The sequence below is a fragment of the Anser brachyrhynchus genome, assembly GCF_964034855.1.
Source record: "Anser brachyrhynchus genome assembly, chromosome: 1".
Taxonomy (NCBI): domain Eukaryota; kingdom Metazoa; phylum Chordata; class Aves; order Anseriformes; family Anatidae; genus Anser; species Anser brachyrhynchus.
In genome coordinates this window covers 59981935-59999013 of record NC_137694.1, presented here as the reverse complement: position 1 = coordinate 59999013, position 17079 = coordinate 59981935, and the positions used below count along the sequence as shown (strand labels likewise).

Genomic DNA, 17079 nt, shown 5'->3' with positions numbered 1-17079 from the left:
ACCTGACTGACAGAGCTGAGGTCCCACAGTAAGTAAGCAGGATTAAGCATTAATTCTTTTCCATCTATAGTCATGTTCTTCTTTGCTTGTTTGCTCAGTTCATGGAAACCCTTAGGGTTATTCAGTTGCAAAAGAGCCACGCTGGCTTCTGAATAGAGCTGCAACTACACAAGCAGAGAAAATAATTTCCAGCATGCACCCATGGCAGTTCTATTCCTTGGCCAATTCAATCATTTCATTATATTTTTCTTACTGGAGTTACTAATAAGAATGACTAAACACTGTTTATAAGGCAGTACAATTTCGTAGGAACACAAAAAGGGGGCAGTAAAACAGGAAATGAAAAACATTTAAAGATACAGAACACTTGTACATGGTAAGCCTTACCGTTCCAAAAAAAAATATTTCACTTTACACAGTAAACCAGCAAGAGTAAACCTGGCTATATTAGAAATATTCCTTAAGTGATTAATAAGTCACTCCCACATCCAACAACAAAATTTGGATTTTATTTCAACTTTGTTATATGACTGAAAGAATCACACTCTCCCTCCCCCCCTGTTAATCAACCAATACTTTTCTGAGAAAATTAAAGTCACAAATTCATCATTGCTGTCAGAAGCGTGAAATATTCAGAATGGTTTAGAGATCAACATACAGTTCAGAAATCTGAGATACAAAGGGCTCCAGAACTAATCCATGTGGGTCTCCAAGTCCTTAATGATGGTTGCCAATAGGCTGTTAAGGTCATTTCTTAGTTGGGGACTGTTTGATCTGTTTGCTGTTTTTATCTCTTGCCACTAGTAATTCTGGATATCATATTTCATAATGCACAGGGCAAGAAGCAGCTTGTACTCAATGCCCTCTCTAACAGCTATTATAACTTACAAATTGCAGGGCACTGAAACGTTTCAGTAAAAATATAGCATAACCCAATAAAACACTGTGTTTACCGTATGCAGTAGTGTGAGAAGACACTGTGCTAAAAGTACAACTGTACATTGATTCTCCAAATGCATGCATTCAACAAACTGAGAATAAATAGTTAATAATTAACTGAATTTATTAGATGCAACGCTTAATTTTTGTTCTTTCATGCAACATAAGACTAAAACGCACATCTACCAGATTTTCAGTTGAATATCCATAAAAGCAATAAATAAAATTTTAACATTTTCAAGTTAGAAAACAGAAAAAAAAATCCCTTTTTTTTTCCTGATAAAATCTGACCTTTTCAGCCCATTTTAAAACAGCACTTGTCCCAGAGTTAGTACCCCTTCCCTTAGCAAGACCAGCTGTCCCACTTGTGACATTTTAAAGCTGTTGATGCTTTGACTCATATGCTATTTGAGATCTTTCTATCTGACTTATGAGGCCTGCCATTAGAAAAATCTGATAAATCTCAGACCTTCCAGGGAATCATTTGAACCTACGGGTGGAAAGGATGGCTTCAGTAGTTAAATCGCTGAGGTATAGTTACGGACTGCAACCAACAACCTCCAAAAATATCAATATCTAAATGCTACAGATTACAAAGCTGCCATTAGTGGGTATGTACTTTATTTAGGAATACAACAGTGTCACACAGCCCCTTAGAATCTGTCATATAAAATATACATACAACAAACCAAAAATATTGCCACTCTAGAGCTTTGAAAGTGTCTAATCATTTTGTTTCTCTTTAACTTGTTTCCACAATGACTAGCTCAACAAAATAGGTACATGTACTACAGATCCCTAACTAGATTTATTAACAAAACTCTCCCTTTGTTCCCAACTAATACAGCGTACATGCTCTAGGTTTTTTTAAATACGTAACAGTCCAAGCACAAACAAGTAATATTATGTACCATTGCTCAGTTTGGGAGTTAAACTTCACAGAAGAGAGAAGGTGAAGGAGGTAGGGGGGTTGTTTGTTTGTTTAGTTTGGTTGGTTTTACACCAATAGCTTTTTTCAGAACCAGGTATTTTCATAAGCAGAGCTATCAATAATGTTAGATTTCAATGAAGTCTCCTGGGACATAAATTATCTAGCTTCTAAAACACTAAAAGCTCTAATCAGAACTTTCTATTGCTGGTATTTTCAAAATAGCATTCTCCCCTGCAGATTTCCTTATGTCTCACAGCTATTACCCTCCTCTCAGCGGGGAGTCACATAATTACCCATTCTCTTTAAATATTATGTTCTGGAGATCAGCTTGATCTTGACAAAATTGGTCAGCAGAACCAAAGATGCTGTGAAAGCAGAACAGACACAAAGAAGCATGTAGATGCAGAGAGTCAGCATGATCAGGCAAGTCTTGGCTTCCAGCACCAGTGGGCTGACAAGACGCCCTGCAGTCAGGAACATCGACCACCACCCATGCACGTTTATATAACGTACTTGAAAATGAGACAGAAAAAGTGCATGCTCCCAACATGGTAAATTTAAATGCAGGTTCTCCCTTGGAAGCTTTGGCAAAGCTTAGACTTTACAGACTAGGAGGCAGGCCTGATGGGCTGATCCACCCCAAGCAAAAGTAAATACTTCATTAACATGTTCTCAAGCTAAGAGGCCTCACGAGTAGATTTTTTATTTTTTTCTGAGGTGGGACTTGGAATCCTAACCAGTCTTTAAATTATTATTCTCTTTTTAATGGCCAAAGTCGATCATTACAAGAAGTTGTGAATACCCCATCCCTGGAGGTGCTCAAGACCAGGCTGGATGGGCCCTTGGCCAACCTGATCTAGTGGGTGGCATATGCAGATTAAAGAGGAAGCAGTATTTCACAAAGGAAGAAAATCTTCAAGCTTTTACCTTTACCTGAAGCAATGGGGATATTGAATCTTGAAAGAAAGTCGCCTTTCTCCAAAAATTTCACTATATATTATTTTAGGGGAGAAGCGTTAGCACAATAACCTCAAAAAAATCAAAAACAAATCTTTCAAAGTAAAAAATATTTTTCCCAGCTCTTGTTCAGCGTGCATAAATTCAATGTAACATATTTCCCGCCCCTAAAGAAATAAGGCTTAGCAGCAGCAGATGAATAATCAGAGTAACACCTCCATCTAGTGGCTTTCTAATGCACTATTAAGAAAGCACGGAAAATAAAAAGCAACCAAATACTATTTTCCAACCACACCTGTCAAAACACACACAATACAAAACAAATGTTGATCAGAAGATATACCGCTGCTTACATTTCATATGGAAATAAGCTTCCAAATTATTACACTGCAACACAGGCCATAAATACAAAAAAAAATGGAGACTAACACATATAACTAGATAATTTCAGGGGCGTATTATGTACTATGTAACCTCCTCTTGAGCTCAACTCCTTCTAGCAGAGAACTACTGAGGATTTTTAGCTCAAGAAACACATGGCCCAGAGGTCAGAGCAATTTCTAGTCCTTTTTGGATTCAGAAGTAATTTCAATCAAATTAAAATGATCCAATTAAAGCATCATAATCAATATTCAACACAAATATATCAACAGCTACATTCCTCCCTTTCTCTCCTTCCCACCTTTCTTCCCTTCAAACCGTAGCACTGATGAAATCTTAAGTTATTTTTTCTGTACTTTCAGCATTGCACTAAGAAACAGCCACTTAAAAAGAGTGGGAAGGAACCCTTTAAGAATAAGGAGGCAGCTAGGAAATAAGTCTAGCCTAACTCATGTGCAACTTGCCCTCTCTCTACCAGGCATCCAACAGTACTTTACAAACCTTAGATTGTTGAAGTGGTAACTGCAGAGGAATCACTGGAAATTTCAGTGGAGATTAAACAACCAACCTTTCTTCTGCTTAACAGCAGTATGAACCAAGCAGCTCTCCCCTAGGTAAGGGGAGCACCAAGCTTGATGACATTTACCACAACTGCCTACCTACAGCTTTCACTGAAAGAACTGATTCTGAGCAAGGGTCTTAAAAAATGTTTCTGTAAAAACAAATCACATCCACACTTCATATGTAAGATTTTTGACTTTGTAAATAAGCATCTTACATTTATATGCTTATATTCTATTCTAGGTTTAATATGAATAAATTGCTGCTAACAGGAGTAGAGGACTGGTTGGGGAAGAACCTGCTACCTACCTCACTATAACCAAGCAGTGTATACTAATCTCAATTTAATTGTTCTAAACCAGCCACCACTAGAGGAGAGACACATACACAAACACACATGCGGACAGCAATGACATAATGACAACTGGATGGTGAAACTGCAGAATGCATTAGATACCTGAGAAAAACTGTGTTTACACAGAGAAGCGCCTAACCAAATTGCAGAGGAGCAGCTCTTAGGAACAGATAGCAAGCACAGTGATAACATCTATAGAAAGATAAGAATGCAGGAGAATAGAACCAGCACAAAGATCAACAATCAACTGGTTGACACATAACTGTCAACAAAGATTAAAAAACAACCTAGGCGGGGTAAAGAAAAATCATGCAGAAAGATAATACGCATGGGATATCACTCCCATGAAAACAGACAAGGGAGATACATCCAAGGCACCAGAGATGTAGCCTTTACGTTCATCTGAACAGCAAACCAAAACCCCAAACTATAGCATTTTTCATATTTGTTAATGATATAACTAGAAATGAGCTTGGATGCAGACAACAGATTAAACAGTTGCTCGGACTTGAGAAGCAAAACTGAAACACAGAAATAATCCATCCAGCATGCTTTTTGATGGAGTAAGTAATACTACTAAGGGATGCTGCTGGAATGAAAAAAGATGATCATCCACAGCCATGAATGGCAGTCAAAAAATTAAGATCCAGGTAGAATCATTATACTCTAACAAGTCTTGAAACCACAAGAGAATAAAAACCAGCAGATTGCTCATAAGTAATAAGGACAGATCTGGGTATTTCACTCTTCCAAGGCATTCACAAAAGAAAGCACCTCTTGATGGAAGGTCCATTATAACTTAAGAGATATGGGCTATGAATAAGGTCTGTGCTTTACAGATTTATGGCAGAAAACCTAGAGAGTTAGGAAATTCTCAATCCTGGAAGCAAAATTCCACACAGGAGTATCAAGGAGAAAAATCATCAAAATTCACTGGAATAACAGTTCAATAATGAATTAATGAAATAAGTTAGAAATGTCTTTTGGAAGTGAAGAAGAAAAAAAACACACCACTATACTACAAATAATGACAGGTATTCCAATACTCAAAAGAAAGAGTAGGTGGGGAGAATGTTCCTCAGAACTGTGTTATTATGAGAGCTTGTATCTATGAAGTTAGACCAGAGAACAAACATTGTCTAGGATGGTGCTCCAGTATATTCCCAGATGTGGAATGAGACAGGTATCTTTTCCACCAAATTATCACTGAAATGAGGTATTATTATTTCAGATACCAATCTGGCAATTAATGAGGACGTTACAGAAGAGCTGCTCCTAGAAAATAACCCTGGGTGAGGAAAACATGAGTCAATTGATTTCAAATTAAAGCAGAAAGACAAGTGAAGGAACATACTGTTACTAAATTTCTTGATTGCTAAGGGGCAAGCTGAATAAATGAATACAGCTGGTAGTTGAATTCAAAAGGTATTCTGAGCAATTCAGCTTCATTAAGTCAAACGTGTTACAACTACCAGCAAACTGTAACTTACTCTGTGCTGAGGTACTAGAAAAGGCTCCATGCCCAAAAGGCTGAACTTGCACTCAAAGATCTTGAGATACTCTATGTCCAAGCAGACTTTCAGTCTTTCACTGCAGGTGAGACGTGCCAACAGGGAGAACAGCAAAATTCCAGTCTGCAAACTGGTGTTATTAATTTACCATTCTTATTGTCTAGAAACAGACACAGGTTATGACAACCACAGGACTATGTACAGATTCTTAGGAAATGAGAATCTGTTGGCAGCAATTCTCAAAGAACAATCGTTGTATGAGCTCAAAGATGTTTCAACTTGCTTTTAAATGCAGAATAGTATTTTAGCTCAGGGATTTCCAGTTACCATGACTGTCCTACTAATTTCATTCTTTTTATTCAAAATGAAGGCAGCAGTTAGACAAAGATATTTTCAGCAAAGAAATCAGGCAATTTTAAAATTATTTAAATGTAAATGTGTTTACATATATTTCACTTTCAGGATCCTGTTTTAAGTTGTTGGCTTTTTTTTTTTTGGTTCATTTAAAGCAGTTTGAGCTCTGAACATTTTAGAATTTTCAGTATAGCTCTATCTACAGTAAGAATCAAACACGACCCTTTCCCCTTCAATGTATTTACATTTGGATTCTTCCAATGTCTCTAAGCCAGGAAGCATTCAACCAACATTCCTTATTCAAGCTTGAAACAAAGAAACTAGAATCTCAGAGAGAAAAACCTAAGTAGCACCTCTTGTTGGATAACCATCTATTTCCTTACAGTAAACACCATTTTAAGCTATTTTAAGAAAACATACTGAAAGCATTTAAAAGAAACACAGACTGGTAGATGGACCTCATGAGTATCCACCGCAATCTTACCAATGTACCACTGAGAAAAAAGTGGAAGGACGCCACTAACACATCAGAATACACTTCTTGCTATTTTTGTGAGTGATGGTAGACTATTTTATGAACAGCATCAGTACAACGCAGTGGTAGGAGGCAATGGAGGTCATGTAGAAACACTGGCAACATTGTTTACAATGAGCATAACATAGCATACAGCAAGTTTGCTGGCCTTGGGTTAGCTACCTACTATGAACTTGTCACTGTATAGAAAGTTCTGGTGATGCTTCATTTAAAATACAGTACAAAATTCTTGTTGATCATGTTGAAGACAGACAAATTCACAGTGGGAGTGCCAGGAAAGGGCTGCCAGAAGGATGAGATGAATGGAGAGCCAGTGGTGTGCAAATAGCACAACATGATTAACTCACTAAAACAAAAGCTAGGAGAAGCTATACATGTACTCTCTACAAATACACAGGAGATGTAAACAAAACCAAAGAAGAAGAGCTATTTAAGTGTAAAAAACTATTTAAGAGCGATTTATAGTAAGCTACATAAGAGTGGGTAGGATGAGAGGTACAAATATGTTTACTTAACAAGGTTTCTAACCATTGTTATTGAGATTCTAAAACAACCTGCTTGTCTTGCTAAGACAAGAATGAAGAAATTCAGCTTGCATTAAATTGGAGCGTGACCAGCCTATGAAACCATTTTAAAAGTATCCTTTCAGCTGTAGCTGAATACATGATTTTATAACCCAGCCTGCTATAGAGAGAAAAAGAAAGCAAGTCATACTCTTTCAAGCACCAAGAACAAGTCACAAAGTGAATTATCACATTCTACAAGTGGGCATCCGACTAACAAAGATTTTTTTATGGATTGACATCCCAAGGCTCTACATACCCTTAGCCTTGCTAACTCCCTTCTCCTCTACAAGCTCCCTGGCCTCAGCCCCTTTCACATCACCATCTTCCCAAAGCTCCCTTTACAGAACACTCAGCTTGGTTAACTAGCAGCAGACCAGCATTCTTCTTCCTGTTGAGCACTTGCTTCAGAAGGAAAGCTCACTCACATCTCTCCGTAAGATCCATTGTCATGCATAAGACAATGATTTTGACAGATTTCTGAAACTTTTACCTGTCTGTTAAACAGGTCTGTAACTGGAAAAGTTGTCCAAATGTTAGGAGAGAAAGGAAGGCACAAAATGTTAATGGATGGCACAGTCACACAAATTGTGTTCTACTGTTGTCTTGCAGATGGATAAGTTAAGTATAAATCGCTTAATAGCATACAGAGTACTTGGCAGAAAGAAATACAGCATTCAGCTGTGAAACAATTCATTGCTCTTACTATTAAGACTATTCTTCAAAAGCAAAGAAGGAATAAAAAAAGCTAAGAAATCACACAAACAAAATTCTGTCACATTAAACAAACCAGTGATACAATACACTTCAGTAAGACAACAGCCTATAGCAAATGGCTGAGAGAAAATGGTAAGTCTGGTATTTTTCAACTAGTTGCAAGCTAAAAATCTAAAGCCTAATAACTTGCAGTCACAGAACGGACAATTGGCATTTGGAAGGCAACAATTTGAGTCACTATTTACTATTCTTCACAACTCAGAAAAAGGGTCACAGATGACTATCAGAAACATCCTAAGTCACCTGCAACAGTTCTCCTGCTAGGTAGGTAAGGTCTGTATGTGAAGTACTTAAAAGCAAACAAATAAAAAACAATACAAATAAATTACTCTTTCCTCTACATCCTTACCAGTTTTACTTTAGAGGCCAGACTCTCCGGTAGTTTTGTTCGTAGCTGATTTGTTTCTTTGAATGTAGCTGGAAATCCACTAAGGAAGGCCAAGTCTTGCATTAACACTAAGCCTGGAACTTCTTTGTCTGTAGTCTAAAAACAGGATGACAGGGTAAAAAGTCCTTTCTTTAAATTTACAGTGATTCACATTATCTGACAACCCTTCAGCAGATGACAGATTTAATAGAGTGTAGTTCTGACCCAAACCTCAACACTGAAATAAAGGTAATTTTAAAAGCTTTTACTTATCACAACGTATGAGTTACGAAGGGTGTATAGCACAGAAATAATTCCGAAAAACACAAAGTTTAGGACATACAAAAACTAAAAGCTAATTAACAGATTTTAAAAGTACATACCAAGTAGCCCCTCCATACTATCTGTTTGCTGTTGTCTTTTAACATTCCAGAATGGGCAGCTTCAACTAGAATAAATAAAATACATTGCAAATCAAAAACTGGAAGTCATTTCTTTTGTATATTCCAGAAACTAAGATAGACTTTTGCAAATTAAGAACTTTTGGATGTTTATGGAGTGAAGATTTGTCTTTATACTTGTCAAATAATCTTGCCAGTAAAATAAACACCAGTGTTTGGGTAAGTGGGTGGTAGTGGGTTGGGCACTATGTATTAAAATAAGAAGCCTGTACCTGTTCTAAGATACTACTTGTAAGTGTTGAACACACAGATAATTTTTTTTTTTTTTACAGTGTACAATCCTTTTAACAAAGGCAGAATTTTTTGCACAATATTCACCCTTCACATCACAGCAATTAAAAGATGATTTCTAAAACTAATCCGCAGTCTTAGCCTCAGTCTTCTGAGATCATCAGTGCAACACAGATTTTCAGATATCAAGTCTGTTTTGCAACAGTACTTCAAGAGTACGGAACTGTTTAATCTTTCATAATCAGATGTCTGGGAGATAAGAAACAGTATCAGTGATGTCATCATTTAAAGAAACAGACTGAGGGGAAGAGACACAGTACAACTTGCTAAAGTCAAACAGAAAATTAGTGGCAGAGTCAGTAATGGAAGACAATACAACCTAACTCACAGCAACTTAGTGAAAATCTTTCCCTAGAAAACGATATGGAAACTGTCAAATAGGTTCTTACCATCCTTATGGCTATCAAAAACAATTACTGTCACATTGGTAGAAGGATTTTTTGGTTTTGCTACAAAGAACATATTGTTAGCAGCTTGTAGAGCAGGATGAATGGACAGGAGGTCTTTCAGCGTGACATTGGTCGGCAGCGCAGGATCCAGGACAAGCATTGGCACTTTAACACAGTGTGTCAGCAAACATTCCAGTTGCTTCTCACTGTAGCAAAATACCAAAGGTGTATTTAACACACTAGAAAATTTACAACAAAAATCAATACTAGGTGCAATGAGAGATGTTTTTGTAAAATCTGATCAATTATTTCCAACATCTGTTGAAGAAAGGGTGGGAACAATTAAGAGCATACTTATTTTGCTGTAGAAAACAAATATCTTACTGTTACAGTTCAGCACATTCCCGTAACTTGTTCCCCAGTTCCTTGCCTCCTCTCCTCAAAAACACATCTCTTTTCTCAATCATGTATTTTTATTTATCAAAAATTTCAAAAATTTTTTCAAACATTTCAATGTTTGCAGAGATTCAACTACAGAGGACACCTTATAAAGATCTCTACAGAACAACCAGGCCAAGTTAAGAACAGGACAGAGCAGGCCCTGCTGCTTCCTGGCAGTGCAGAGACACATGAGCCTTGGCCCCTCCACAAACAATGACTTACAGCACTGTGTACACAAATGGCAGGTAAAGGTACTGCTGGAAAAAAAATAATCTTAATACTTTTGAATTATAAAACTCGAGGTACATATGCACTAAAAATCCACACTCAGAATACGAACTATGCCTAACTAGTGACAAGTAAAGGCTTTTTGAATTTCAGAAATTGTCACACTAAGAGGCTCATACTTCACAACTGCATTACTGTTATTCAACATATATAGTATCATGTTGTCAACTTCTCTTGAAATGACACAGAAGGAAAGCGTGCTCAGGCTGTAGAAAAACAAACACAATACCCCTTTACCCCACCTCCCCGACAGTTGCTTTCAACTAAAAATGAGTAGGACATAGTTATTTCAATTTATAGCCAAGACAAAACAAAAACCCAAAACCCCTTACCTCTTCTTTGTTGGCTCTGTTGCATTCTTTCCAAGGATTTCTCTATTACAAAATGAAAACAACCACATTAAGTAACTCTGAGTTGATTGTAAAGAATTAAATCTAATTTCAGAGTTCTGAGTCAGGAACGTGTTGTGAAATCAGCGATAACCCAGCTATAAAACTGCCAATCCCTTGCCATTAGCCTACTTAGGCAAGCACAGGCTGACATGTGCTCCCCCGCTGCGCACCAGAACCCGAAAATCCTTGCTAGTGCCAGGAGCTGCAGCAGTGCGACTCTGCTAACAAGATTTTCAGGGGTTATTATTAGATTATTTAACGAAACTGCTGTTAATAGGAAAAGCACTGATAAAAAAACAGGAATTACTGACCTGAAACTGGAGTGAGTTCATAGTTTTGTCTATGATATATATTCTGTTAAGGTCTACCATGCCTTGGCCGTGTACATGCAGAAACTGATGAAGGTTAATGCACAGGTAGAGCAATGATGATGCAAAAAAAATAATAATAATACAATCCCAAGGGCACCTCCTAAACACGCCAACAAAAAGCGAAGCACCATCCATCAAGCTACTCTCTCTCCCCCTGAAGAATAAAGCACCTGGACAGTGACTAATTTGATTCAGGTGGATCAATAAAAAAGGAACAAATTACTAAGTTTTACTATGCAGTACAGAATATATGCTCATTAGCAGAGATTTATAGTCTTTGCCTTTGTCTTCCACATTCACCTTGATCCTTTGAACCATTTTTTATTTTTATTTTTTTTTTAAACTGTGCTAACCAATTTCAAAATACAAAGGGGGTTGGGGGGTGTTGATATCTATAAGGAAAGAACCAACTGTCCCTGTAGATGATGAACATGACATGGACATGAGTCTTACCCCTGAGTTTGATATAAACTTTCCAGATCAGTGTTATGGAAGGACAAAATGTGTGGCTTTCCCTTGCTAAAACAGGAATCACAGCAGCTCTTTGCCCATAAGTATCATGGAGCTGAAACCACTGATGTTTGCTATGTAAACTGCTAGGGAATGATTAGTATAAACATGAAAGGTCTTCAGAGCAGAGACCATGCCTATATTTAAGATGTTTACACTTAATGTATTTTGCAATTTAAGTAGCAAACCAGAGGCCTAGAACTTCAGTTGTGATCACACTGTTAATGGTACCTAATTGCAAGTCATAACATGCCAAAAATCACATCAATCGTTACACTCACTTGTGGATTTCTGATTATTCTGAATTGACACAAACACTTAAACTAAAGTCTTGTTCTTTCATTTAGCATTTTTCTGTCCAAAACTGATCACACGACCATGGAGTTGCTAATAAAGAACTAAATCAGTGGTTACAAAACAACCCAAGGTATCTGTATCTGCATGTGCTTGCTAGAAAACAAAGCTGGGCACTAACTGCAGTCTTTAGATCAGTGATTTTACAGACCAGTATAGCGCAATCTCTAACATTCTGAACGCAGCATTACATCGCCCTCCCTGTTGCCTTAGTTAGAAGGTTGAACAATATGTCTATAACCTGAATAAATTATTTTCCTATTCCTCAGTTTCTGTGTTTAGGAGACTACAAATCTATTTTTAAGGAGCCTTTAAGAAACATATGCTCAAGTATATGTTATTAAGGCCAGTATGAAAAGAAATATTGGGGGATGAGTAGGAGGGGGATGAAGAGATATTAAACATGTAAGATATAGTTTTATTATTATCCAGGAACAGTTACAGAAATCCATACAACATGACAAACAAAAAAGCACAGTTTTCTGCACAGCATTTTTACAAATTCAAGACAGAACAGCCTTAATTACTTTAAATTATCATGCTCTATATTTTAAACAGTTTTCTGATTACACAGCACTTCATGGCTAAATGTAGAACTGAAAGAAGGGTTTTGAGAATAATCAAATGAAGACAGAAAATCAGTTTGGATTTTCATGTCGAGCAACAAGGGAGAGAAGAAAGAGGGCTAGTACCACATCAGATTGCTATTGTTAGTGCAAGGGAAAAAAAATACATGAGATTATTACCTCATTATTTTCTGTTCTTCCTCCATCTGTTCTCTGACCTGTTGCAATTCTTTGATCAGTTCAACATCTGTGCCGTTCACCCAGGTGTATACCACATCAATCGGCATGGGTAAACAAAGCCTACATAATTCAAATGAAAGCTACATGAGCTGTTTAATATTACATTACAAGTGTTTGTGGCATCCTACAATAGCAGTTCCCGTCAAGGAACAAAAATGCTTGGTGTCTGAGCTGAAGAGACAAAGAAAAAAGCTTCCCTTTAGCTATAAATATACATAATTTCGTAATTATACACCAGCCTTTGACAAAACAGCACAGACATAAAACCAAAAGAAGACCTACTGAGGCCATAACAATTCACAACAATTCACTAACTAAACGAAATTTGCCATTTATACTCTAAATTTCACTACATGTTAACCTATAATCAAACACCTAGCAACCCATTAAATATTTCTCAAGACAGTACCAGCATCTAGGCACATCTTTAATTCACCAGCTAACCAAATTAGACAGGACAGCACAAAGTGTAAAGACTTAAATCACACTTTGTGTTATTTAATTGCCCACAGCCAATAAGATCTCAGCAGAACCACATCTTTACCCTAATACCTCTTAGATCTCAGTAACAGAGCATTTCACAAACTAACAACCTACGTAGGATACATGAACTCAGACACTAGACACAGCAGTCAAACCCATTCTTGACACACTTTAATACTGTGAAACTGCTGCTGAACAGTTACAGATGTCCTAGCGTACCTAATGCAGAAGCAGCAAAGAAAATCTTTGAGTACTTATTTTCTGTTTGTGGTTATCTCCTCCCTGAGGCCCACAGCTCTGTTTCAGCAGGTGCTCCAGGCTGCTGCCAGAGATGAACCTCTCAGTCCCAGAGAGCAGGGGGATGCCCCAACCATTATTTTCACAAGTTGCAGTGTCAAGCTATAATACCTTCCTAAACTGTAGAAGGCCTTCACACACTTTAGCAGAATCCAACAATCCAGCCTCCTGCCAAGCATATTAAATTGAACTTAAGCTTAGACCCTTGGATGTTGATTTCTCTCTCTGTCATTTGTTTTCATGAAATAGACAAGTGAAAACAAACAGGAGAAAAGCAGTGTTTGGATAGCAAACACTGAGCAAGTGTTTTAACACTAAGATCCACTGGGACACACAATGAAATATCCAAGGAAAAGGTGTTCCCTCCCCACCCACTGCATGGCATCCTTCAAACAACAGAGAGACAGGCAGTTCGTAGGTATCTCCTCCACCTTCCCTTGCACAGCAAGGCATGCAGATAATTTCCACACATCTTTGTTTCCTACTGGCTGAGACTCAGTAACTGAAGTGCAAAATTCGGCAAACCGGCAGGCAGCAGCTGGTCACAACACAAGGGATGTGAACGTTTTGCACTCAGTTCACTGCAGTTCCTAACAACTTAAGCTAACACCTAAGGGCTGCTGGGGGGTCACCATAAAGACAGCTTGAACATCTAGCAGGAGGCACTGCCTTCCTCAGCAGCACCATCCAGAAAGCCTACCTCACTTCTGAGGTGCAATACTCTGCAGGAGGCTACATTCTCAGCTGACAAAAAAGTCAATTTGCAGATTAGGGCTACCCCCCCTAATCAGTTATTCTACCTCTTTCTCAGGAGACACAGTAGCTCATTAACAGGTGCAACTCCCTGTACGTTTTGAGTCTTTCACAGAATTAGAAATTCAATGGCAGAAGCTCCTCCAGCTTTTCCATGCTTGTTGTGATCAGTTACATTATTGGGTTGGCAGGCCCTTGATTTCTACAGCTAGGAAACCTGTTTTAGGTGGAAGCACCTGACTCAAATTAGCTGATCTCAAAGGTGCACAACTCTCAGTCTCCTGGGCAAAGGGCAGAGTTTATTTACACAGCCTTCATTTAAGAACATAAAATGTGGAAAAAGAAAAGCCTAAATTCCAACTCAGTCTAAGCTATGAGGCAATTTTAGTACTATTTATACTTCTGTAAAGCCACTCCCCAGTTTATAATTTGCTAATAGCTTGTTTCTATACAATAGCAAATAGAACTGTGTAATTTACTACACTTAACTTGTAGCATTGAAATGTCAGCTCTGAATTAACCCTGGTGTGGCTTGATCTTCATTAGTAATGTCTATAGAGACAATTACAAAAAAAAAATCAAAGCAAGTGAACTGTTTGCTGATCAATTAGTTCACAATTTATCCAAATATAAGTTAATCTGAATTTTCTTAATGTATTTTTACAGCAAATTAACACACTGTTTGGGAAAGTAGTGGTTATCAAACATAGTAATAAAAAAACATATCATACACAATTTTTTGCTCCTAATTAACACTGCTACCAATTAGGATCAGTAACAGTGTTAAGATTTCACCTTGTGGTCTCTTTCAAAGCTTTCTGATTAATTTCAAAACCTCTTAAAAAGCACTGAGACTTTATATTTTGAGAAGCGCCTAATGGCATTTTGCTTTAAAATTAAAAAGGAACAGGAAAGCTACTTCCACATTATCCTTCTCTAACATTATTTTAAGTACACAAAGTCTTTTGCAAGTTAAGGTCAGAAAAGTTCAAAAACTTTCTTCACTTAAATTCTGTAGCTATGTTTTTCCTTCATGTGAGCTTACGCTTTTGGTCTTCATCACAGATACCAATCTGGCAAACAGATTAGGCCCAAGATGAGCTGACTGAAATGAAATACGAAAATAGACCATGTAAGTTGACTGATTTTGACTATTACATCACGACAGTAAGACTTGCAATTTTGTTTTGGACAAACTCTGCCATTTTGTAAAAACTCTGTACTTAATTAACACAAAGGCAGAACTTTAGTACTGACAGAAACAACCATGCTTTCACTCCAGCACTGCAGAAACACATACAAGTTAATAATCTGTACGAGTTGTGTCACTCTGCTTTATCTGTCTTCCTTTAGAAAACAGAGGAGGGAAGTAAGAGATGAAATTGCGAGTAGTACTCACAAATACCGTGCAATGTACTTTTAAAGAATTATCTTGCACCAGCTAAAACATGATGAACTGATTTGATCATTTCTACTGTCTCATGATTCAACAAACCTCAAGGGAGATTACACATCTGCTTTCAGGGCTTTTTCCAGTCAAGTGCATCAACACTTAAAAGAGTCAGATGATATCTCCTTAGTAAGCTTCTTCCACCTACCAATTCACCGTCCACTGACTTCCTGAGCAACAGACCCTGTGACTATTCAGATATGAACTATGAAACCACAAGCAGCCACACAGAAGTTAGCACAGCTGAAGCAAATGACCCATATGACTTGGTTTCCAATTTGCTGTGACTTCTCCAGTGCATTTAGCTTGCTTTAAAAAGCTTTTTCTTGCTACCTTTGTGACTTTTCTGCTAAATAACGTCCCATATAAGATGCCACAGAAAAGTCAAGGTAAATCAAAAATAACTTTTCCAAAAACACTAGAAGTGGGAATTTTAAGTTCACAGGAACAGTACTTCTATTTTCTTACCTTAATATAGAAAATATTTCATGTCTCCCCCTTCACTGTTAACATTATTGCCATTCCGATATCTCCTTATAGACTGGATGAATTAAATGCATTTAAAACAAACTGTCATATATGACTAGAACTTCCAAATTCCAAACACCTTCTAAGTTGGGAAATTAACCACTAACTCACGGTTTTAGAATCTCTAAGTTAACAATTCATCGCAGATTTAGAGCCCTTACAATAAAGTACTACTCAGCAGTACGTTACTTCATCTAGAATATCTGATTTAAATATTTGAGAATTCATTGAACAGTACAACATGCGATATGCTAACTACAAGTATAGCTCACCGATTTTGAAATGATTTGCCAGCAACGTTGTCTCTGTATGAATCAAACATAACATGATATTGGTCTCTACTCCACTCCAACACAACCTGAAAAGAAAAATACTCGATGTCACCATCTTCTAAAATTAGACACTTACTTTTGAAACTTTTACTCACGACCGATTTCACTCAAGTTGATCTACACATTAATGCACATCTGACTTAATTAATCCAAACTAAATTATTACACTGAGTCAGCAATCAGACATAGAACTTAGAGCGCACAATTACAATAAACATTGTTTTTTTCTCTGCAAGAAAGGACTTCATGTTTTGTGGACACACTTTTTAAGTTACTATTCATTTTGATTACATCCTCCTTGTCTCTGAACCTTTAGGGACATGGTCTAGTGGGTGACATTGGTACAATTGGGCAATGGTTGGACCAGATGATCTTGGAGGTCTTTTCCAACCCTAATGATTCTATGATTCTATGATTTATTTTTTTCTTTTAATGCAGCAGCATCTTCTCAAAACTGAGGCCCTAAAACAAATATACTTCAATACAAGCAGGACCCCCCCCCATCAATTTTCACAATCTTCAATTTTCCCAATTTTCATCATCTTCCTTTCTGTTCTCATATAGGACATATTGGAGTCTATCTCTGCACTCTGAGCTTTGAAAACAAACAGCCAGCCCAGGGCATATCAAATTATGCAGATTAACCTGGGCACAAACTTAAAACACGATAGCTGTTTCCCAGTCCAGGTGAGTCTAACATGG

General features: G+C 37.4%; 1 protein-coding gene across 2 annotated transcripts in view; it reads right to left on the bottom strand.

Moving 5' to 3' along the window:
• The window catches only part of GNPTAB (N-acetylglucosamine-1-phosphate transferase subunits alpha and beta), a 43646-nt gene that overhangs the window by 22314 nt on the left and 4253 nt on the right, over positions 1–17079 (bottom strand). For both annotated transcript variants that reach the window (XM_080558399.1, XM_080558398.1), the window contains exons 2-8: positions 16318–16403; positions 12475–12594; positions 10434–10475; positions 9373–9578; positions 8615–8679; positions 8214–8348; positions 3–164 (exon numbers count right to left, since the gene is read on the bottom strand). In XM_080558399.1, coding sequence (XP_080414525.1) covers positions 3–164; positions 8214–8348; positions 8615–8679; positions 9373–9578; positions 10434–10475; positions 12475–12594; positions 16318–16403 — 816 coding nt within the window. The remainder of the gene's footprint in view (positions 1–2; positions 165–8213; positions 8349–8614; positions 8680–9372; positions 9579–10433; positions 10476–12474; positions 12595–16317; positions 16404–17079) is intronic.